Source organism: Talpa europaea (assembly GCF_964194135.1).
Source record: "Talpa europaea genome assembly, chromosome: 2".
NCBI lineage: Eukaryota > Metazoa > Chordata > Mammalia > Eulipotyphla > Talpidae > Talpa > Talpa europaea.
The window spans coordinates 138,775,797-138,783,884 of NC_140068.1; the positions used below are offsets into that span (position 1 = coordinate 138,775,797).

Genomic DNA, 8,088 nt, shown 5'->3' on the forward strand with positions numbered 1-8,088 from the left:
CATGATCCCTTCCAGCCCATCCATGTTGCTGCAAATTGCATGTGTTTATCTTTTTTGATTGCTGAATAATATTCCATGGTGTATATGTACCACATCTTCTTGATTCAGTCATCTATTTTGGGGCATTTGGATTGTTTCCAAAGCTTAGCTATTATTGTAAACAGTGCTGCTATAAACATAGGGGTGCAGGTGCTCTTTGGAATTGATGTTTCTGTGTCCTTTGGGTAAATACCTAGGAGTGGAATTGCTGGATCATATGGAAGCTCTATCTTTAGTAGGTTGAGGAATCTCCACACAGCTTTCCACAGTGGTTGGACCAGTTTGCACTCCCACCAGCAGTGCAGGAGAGTTCCTTTTTCTCCACATCCTCACCAACATTTGTTGTTGCTAGTTTTTTTAATAAGTGCCATTCTCACTGGTGTGAGATGGTATCTCATTGCAGTTTTGATTTGCATTTCCCTGATAGCAGCATTATTCTTAATAGCCAAAACTAATGAATAAAAACAATGTGGTAGATGCAAGCGATGGAATATTACTTGGCTTTGAAAAAGGAACAAAGTCTTGAAAGATGCCACAATGTGGATGAACCTGGAGAACTTGATACTGAGATCATGTATCATGTACTTGCATTTACAGGAAATGTGCAGAATAGGCAAATCCGTACAGATAGAAATAGTGGTTGCCAGGGGTTAAAGGGGAGGGGAGTGGGTCGTGACTGCCAGTGGGTACAGCATTTTATTTTTGGTGGGATGAAAATGTCCTGGGACTACAAAGTGGTGATCATTGCCAAATTGTGAGTATGGTAAAACCCACTGACTCATACTTTTTCATTTTCTTTTAATTTTTTAAAAACTTGTGTACTTCTTTTAAATGGTGAATGTTATGGTGTGTGATTTTTATCTCAGTTAAAAGCAAAAGGGAAAATGACTATGAAGCATTTCAAGGGTTCCAAATAGCACACCAAAGTAAGTTTCTTGGGGAATAAGCTGATAAGCATGGCTTAAGAAAAACATGAGGGGTGGGAGTTGGGGATCAATGTTCTAAGAAAGATGTGGGTGAGGCTGGTTTCAAGTGATTGGCTCCACTCTGAGACACATGTAGGAAAGCGTGATCTTGTAATAGAATATCTTTGGAAAGAAATCAGCATCACAGATGTTGTCAGGCACCTTTGTCTAGCGGGCAAGTCACATCTTAACTAAAGTGGGGTGTGTGTGTTTAAAAGGTGGCCCTCCCAAGAATTCATTAACTTCCTACTCATTTTCACAGTAACTATCCTCTGGTGGAATACTATTGCATTATAACAGCGTGTATGTCTCTCTCTCTGTCCTGTCAAACCATGACCTATTAGACAAAAAGACTGTATGTTGTTTGTAAATATCCCATTCAGGAAGGTTGTGGGCCCAGAGACACTTTTGGTTGCTTCCTTGAAGCCAGGACATTTCTTGCCCTTCTTCATAATCCTCGTGCTGCCTTATGCCTGGCAGGACTGTAGCGCACAGAACAGGGGACCTCATATCTCACTTGTGCAGAAAGAGTTCTATGCTTAGACCAGTTTCTGACCCTCAGTCTCTTTGCTTGTGAAATACAGTCAAACTAGATGATCTCCTTAGCTTTTAATTCAAATTTTTACTAATCTAACCCATATTTAGATGATGACACGAGAGGCCTGATACAGTGCAGAGCATGTCCAGGATGGGCGTAGAGGTATAGGCAGATCTGGAAGATATAGGGGCTCCTGGGCCTTCTCAGATCCTTGGGGTAACATCAGGGAGACTCCGGCTCTCCCTCCCTAGTGCCACGTCTGAATCCCCTATCACGTCCTAGTGGGTCTTGTAAGGTGGGCCCTGGGCCTGCCCAGAAGTGAGTGTCTTCCTGATGGCACAGCAGGGAGGGAAAGAGCATTTCCTTTGCAGAGTGCTGAGCACACACCACCTCCATTCCACCCACCAGCACCGCACACCCCATCACACAGTAGTAACAACTTCCTAAAACATTTAGTTTCCTTTATGGCATAATCCTGGTTTTTAGCCTGTGCATTTTCCTGCTTTTGAACCATCTCCCTAAGTACGTGTTCAAGTCCATACTACGCAGCATTTTCCAAGCTTCAGCCCCCACCATCTGCTCCACTGGTCCGTCTGGCACCCTCTGTTGGAATCACGCTGAAATGAGCCGGAGCTGCCAGCGCGTGGCTGTGCGGACAGGCTGGTGGGTGGGTGCCTCCCTGTGCCTTCTCCGGAGCACATGCTTACGGTGCACCAAGCGGCCTCTGGCAGCAACCTCACTCTTCCCAGAATCACTGATCATGCACCTGACAGGTTGTGGGGGATCCACAGCCGGGGGCCTGGCAGCTGACCCAAGCGTTCAGGCCATTTAAAACTAGTGTCTTCTTGAATGGGTGATGGGAGCTCACACCACCGCAGCAGGAACAGCACCTGCCAGTTGGCTGTTAAATATAGAGAATTTGGAGTGGCAGGCACTGGTTGCTGACCTGATAACCCCACTTTTCCTGACGTAGAGTATTTGTAAAGTGAGCAGCTGCTTTTTGCCATGGATGGGCAGCCATTCGGTTGAATTAATTTATTTCAGCATTATTTGTAATGCTGCCACTCACCCTTTGTCTGGAACTATTTTTCAAATATACTTAACCTCTTGAATGTGGAAATCATTCACCTACCTGTCATCTTTCTCCTTGTTTTTCTTTTCGGCATTTAAGTAGAAGTAGAATTAAATAAATATGGGCACAGAGTTCAATTTTTTCCCCTGATTTTATATCTGTTTCAATGATAGAAAAGTCATATATCTAGGTTCCTTAATTTTTTCTTCCTTAAGGGGATGTAAATAAATATTGTGTTACTTGTCCCTGTCTTATACTCTATTTCCCTCCCCAAGATAAGAACCAACAGGCCTGATAAAGTGGAACATTGGCAACATTTTGACAAAGTAGACTTTATCCCACAGACGTGTACAATCTTTCCTGAAAGTTGCTTGTTGAAATCCCTTGACTTGATAAGTAGTTGAGTTCAAATCTAGAGGCAGACTTGGTTCCAAGCCCAGCTCCCAGCTTGCATGGTCAGATGATAAACTGAAAATTATTGTAGCTTGCTTATTTAAAATTCGTCAATAATCCAGAATGTATAATTTTGTATAAATTCGGATGTTCAAAGCAAATAGTTTGTCATGTAGTGTAATCATGATTGCCTGAAGGAAAAGTGGCTTGAGAATTTTAACATATTTAGTATTTATAAATCTATGGCTGTTCCTAAGTATAGGTGATTTCATTAACTTAAAAAAAGACATAGGATCATATACCCTTTGGCAGAAAGTTCCACTAGGGAAACTGATCGTCTCATATACGATGGCATATGTACAACATTTATTAATTGTGACATTAAGAAAATATAAATTTGGGCCTCCCTGGTGGCGCAAGGGGTTCAGCACAGCACTATGAAGCAACCTGCAGCCTCTGCAGCAGAGTTCAATCCCCAGACTGCCAGGGAGCAACTCACATGGCACGACAGACCTCTCCTGTCTGGCCCACTGCTCCCCTCAGCAGTGTATTTCAGTCCGTCTGCCTGTTCTGTTCCCCACTCTGTCTCTGGTGAATCCTCTCACCCCCCGCACCTCTAGCCTGTACCCCAGCTCTTGTATGCATAAATAAAAAATAAATTTAAAAAATTTAAAAAAGTATAAATTTACTAGTCCATTGGCAGGGAATAAAATCTGGCGGAATATATTATAGACATACCTATCAATTTATTGGAGAAAAGACACAGTCCTATATTCACTTAAAGGGGAAAGACACTGTATCCCTTTAAAGGAGGAAAGATACTGGTTGTCCATTTTAAGGAGGAAGACAGGCATCCACTTAAGGGAAGATATTTAATGTAGGAAAGATATTTTGTATCCATTCAAAGTGACAGGATAGTACCTATCTATTCAAGAAGGAATGCCTTCTGTTTTAAAGATACACTGTTTGGTGAAAAGAGCAGATAATATCATAATGTGTATGAAGAAAGAAAAAGAGGAAATAATCTATGTAGGTTTGAAAACAGATGGAATAATTCTGTATCAGGGTGTAGGAGAGATACCGAAAGAAAGTGGCTCTCTAGGGGAGAAATAAGGAAAGACCAACTTTCCATTCTCCCTTCGTCAGAATTTTCCACTGTGGCTGTGTCGCAACTATTCAGACATTTTGTCATAGAAATAAAGGTGTAATGGGGTTTCTGTATGAAAGAATGGTAGGGTGCATTCACACTGGCAACCTTTCAACTAATAAAATAGACATGCAAAAGCATTTTAAGGTCCAGATCTCCTGCCTTACGTTGGATACACTGTAGTTGGTTCATACACTTGTAGTAGCTTCAGCCATTGGAACTTCTATCCCTTCCCTTATTAACTTGTGCCCTGCAAGTTACACTTCAATTGATAATAGAGGAGCCTCCTGGGTGGTGTAGGGGTTAAAGACAGTGCTATCAAGGCATCACCAGCCACTGCAGTAGGAGTTAGAGCCTCAGCCGGCCAGAGAGCTACCCACACGGCACAGCAGACCTCTCCTGTTGCGCCCGCTGCTCCCCTCAGCAGTGTACTTCGGTCAGTCTGCCTGTTCTGCTCCCCACTCTGTCTCTGGTGAATCCTCTCACCCCCTGCACCTCTGGCCTGCACCCCAGCTCTTGTATGCATAAAAGAAATCAATCTTTAAAAAAAAAATTGATCAGAGAGAGGAGGAGACAGAAAAGAGGACACCTTTAGGACACAAACGTTTATGTGATTTTAGCCATTACAACAGTAGATCCGAAATGTCTCAAATGTGACAGTGATGTCATCAATATTACAAAAAGAAAAGAGAAAAGACAGGCAACAGTGAAGAGCACCAGCGAGACACCTACAGTGGACCATGCTTCTTTCCTTCGACCGCCAGGGTACGTTCTCCGCCAGCCCCCCTCCCCCGCGCTTCCTGCCGACACCCCAGCTGCACCCCAGCTGCACCCCAGCTGCACCCCAGCTGCAGAGGCGGCCTACGCCTCGTCCTCGCCCTCCTCCTCCTCGAACTCGCCCTGTTCGTCGGCCGTGGCGTCCTGGTACTGCTGGTACTCGGACACCAGGTCGTTCATGTTGCTCTCGGCCTCGGTGAACTCCATCTCGTCCATGCCCTCGCCCGTGTACCAGTGCAGGAAGGCCTTGCGCCGGAACATGGCCGTGAACTGCTCGGAGATGCGCTTGAACAGCTCCTGGATGGCCGTGCTGTTGCCGATGAAGGTGGCCGACATCTTGAGGCCGCGCGGCGGGATGTCGCACACGGCCGTCTTGACGTTGTTGGGGATCCACTCCACGAAGTAGCTGCTGTTCTTGTTCTGCACGTTGAGCATCTGCTCGTCCACCTCCTTCATGGACATGCGGCCGCGGAAGATGGCGGCCACGGTCAGGTAGCGGCCGTGGCGCGGGTCGCAGGCGGCCATCATGTTCTTGGAGTCAAACATCTGCTGCGTGAGCTCGGGCACGGTCAGCGCGCGGTACTGCTGGCTGCCCCGGCTGGTGAGGGGCGCGAAGCCGGGCATGAAGAAGTGCAGGCGCGGGAAGGGCACCATGTTCACGGCCAGCTTGCGCAGGTCCGCGTTCAGCTGGCCCGGGAAGCGCAGGCAGGTGGTCACCCCGCTCATGGTGGCCGACACCAGGTGGTTGAGGTCCCCGTAGGTGGGGGTGGTGAGTTTCAGGGTGCGGAAGCAGATGTCGTACAGGGCCTCGTTGTCGATGCAGTAGGTCTCGTCGGTGTTCTCCACCAGCTGGTGCACGGACAGGGTGGCGTTGTAGGGCTCCACCACCGTGTCGGACACCTTGGGCGAGGGCATGACGCTGAAGGTGTTCATGATGCGGTCGGGGTACTCCTCGCGGATCTTGCTGATGAGCAGCGTGCCCATGCCGGAGCCCGTGCCGCCGCCCAGCGAGTGGGTCAGCTGGAAGCCCTGCAGGCAGTCACAGCTCTCGGACTCCTTGCGCACCACGTCCAGGACCGAGTCCACCAGCTCGGCGCCCTCTGTGTAGTGGCCCTTGGCCCAGTTGTTGCCGGCGCCGCTCTGGCCTGCCGGAGAGAACCAGATGTGACACGTCACTGATGACTGGATCACATTCCTCCTTACCTTAAACCCCTTAATATAGATCAATGAGTCAGTGTTCCGAGAAGATGTTTGCAGCAGAATGGCCAGACATTCAATTATTTGGCCCCAGATAATAATTATCAACAAGGGAATGCTTGCTGGGGCGATACCTGGCTATTAGAGGTTGAAAGGCGGCTTTTGTTTATATTGGGACTGAGCTAGCAGCAGCTGGGTGTTCCCCCCACTTCCCTCTTGGGGGTCTGCTGTTAAGTAAATGACCACCTCTTGCCATCAGCCCTGCCAGTCACTCACCGAACACGAAGTTGTCGGGCCTGAAGATCTGGCCGAATGGCCCAGACCGAACCGAGTCCATGGTGCCCGGCTCCAGATCCACCAGGATGGCCCGAGGGACGTACTTGTTACCTGCGGACAAGGCTGGGTTAGACCTGCTCATGAGAGCTGTGAAGAGCCCAGCCGGGGCTCAGCTTCCTTTTCTGCAGACACTGCTGTTGCCCCCAAACAAAGGAGGGGTCACCGACTCCGGGTAAACAGGGCAAGCCCAGGGAAATGAGGTTTCACAGTAAGGTGACAGAGTGGGGACCCCAAATAGTCTGTATTTTTGGGGGGAGGGTACACTTTGGGGGTCCATGGGTTCCCAGGAAGAGGAGGGTTAAAAACCCAAGGGGTCCTCCCTGGTGGTGCAAAGGATTAAGACACATCCTATGAAGCTAACCACAGCCACTGCAGCACGAGTTGGATCCCCAGCCAGGGAGCTACCCACATGGCACACAGACCTCTCCTGTCTCCCCGCTGCTCCCCTCAGCAGTGTACTTTGGTCAATCTGCCTGTTCTGCTCCCCAGTCTGTCTCTGGTGGATCCTCTCACCCCTCACACTCTGACTTATACCCTGCTCTTGTATGCATAAATAAATAAATAAATCTAATTAAAAAAAAAACCCCAAAGGGTGCGGCAGAGGCAGTTACCAGTGGCCTCGTTGTAGTACACATTGATCCTCTCCAGCTGCAGGTCGCTGTCTCCATGGTAACTGCCAGTGGGGTCGATGCCGTGCTCATCGCTGATGACCTCCCAAAACTGAGACACAGAAAACGATGGGCCTTAGCCATGCCGACCCCTCCAGGGGGCCGAGAGGCACAATGAAAAGGCCCCCCACTCAGTTCCCACAGCCCAGCCCTTCACGACCCGAGCGCGGCGTGTCCGCACAGCAGCAGGACTGGTAATTTCCAAGGTCAGAGTTGAAACTGGGCGTTTCCCTGGGGGGGAGCAGAAGCTCGCGGCAGGAGGTAGGGGACCGTGGGAGGTGGGGGAGAGGAAAGGAGGGACCGACAAGCCGAAGCCCGCCCGCACCCGGTGCGCAGGGGCGGCAAGGGACCGCGGAGGGGGCCGGGGGCGCGCGCTCGGAGGCTCCCGCCCGCGGGGAGGTGGGCGGGGGCCGGCACGGAGGTCGCCCGAGGAGCGGTGTTGTGGATTCAGAGCACGTCCGGGGAGGCAAGACAATCACCCGCCTCTCCCACCGCCCCCACCGCCCTGCGGCTCCACGCCGGACGAGTAAAATCCATCTTCCCGTGGTCCCGCCCCTCCCGCGCGCCCGGGCTCACCGCCCTGGGGACACACCCGCGCCCTCTCCAGACCAGCGAACCCGGCTAAACGGGGGGCGAGGAGGAGGGGATCCAGATGAGTCGCGGCAAAAAAGAAAGGTTCCTCCTTCCCACCCCAAAGTGGCCTCCGAGCCCACGCCCCACTCGTCTGCACAAAGATGCCGGGAAGGTTTGAACTTGGAGAGCCCGGTGTGTGCGGGGGGCCACGCCCGCGCCCAGGAACCCCGAGGGGCGTGGGACCCCCGCCCGCCCGCCGGCGCCTCCCCGGCCGCGCGCGCACCTTGGCGCCGATCTGGTTGCCGCACTGGCCCGCCTGGATGTGCACGATCTCACGCATGGTGCTGGCTAGCTGCTTCCGGCCCCGGCCGCCTTCTGGTCCG

General features: G+C 50.6%; 1 protein-coding gene across 5 annotated transcripts; it reads right to left on the reverse strand.

The window, feature by feature from the left end:
• Nucleotides 1–5,015: 5,015 nt before the first annotated feature.
• On the reverse strand, nt 5,016–8,088 carry LOC311188493 (tubulin beta-2B chain; the record flags this gene model as incomplete). Of its 5 annotated transcripts, none has more annotated exons than XM_084259615.1 (4): nt 5,016–6,076; nt 6,405–6,515; nt 7,139–7,184; nt 7,989–8,088. In XM_084259615.1, the coding sequence occupies 4 exons, from the start codon at nt 8,043–8,045 to the stop codon at nt 5,016–5,018; spliced, it is 1,275 nt and encodes a 424-aa protein (XP_084115741.1). The 5 variants fall into 5 exon arrangements, with proteins under 5 accessions (XP_084115741.1, XP_084115740.1, XP_084115739.1 ...); XM_084259614.1 differs by having other exon boundaries at nt 7,076–7,184; XM_084259613.1 differs by having other exon boundaries at nt 6,405–6,551; nt 7,049–7,184.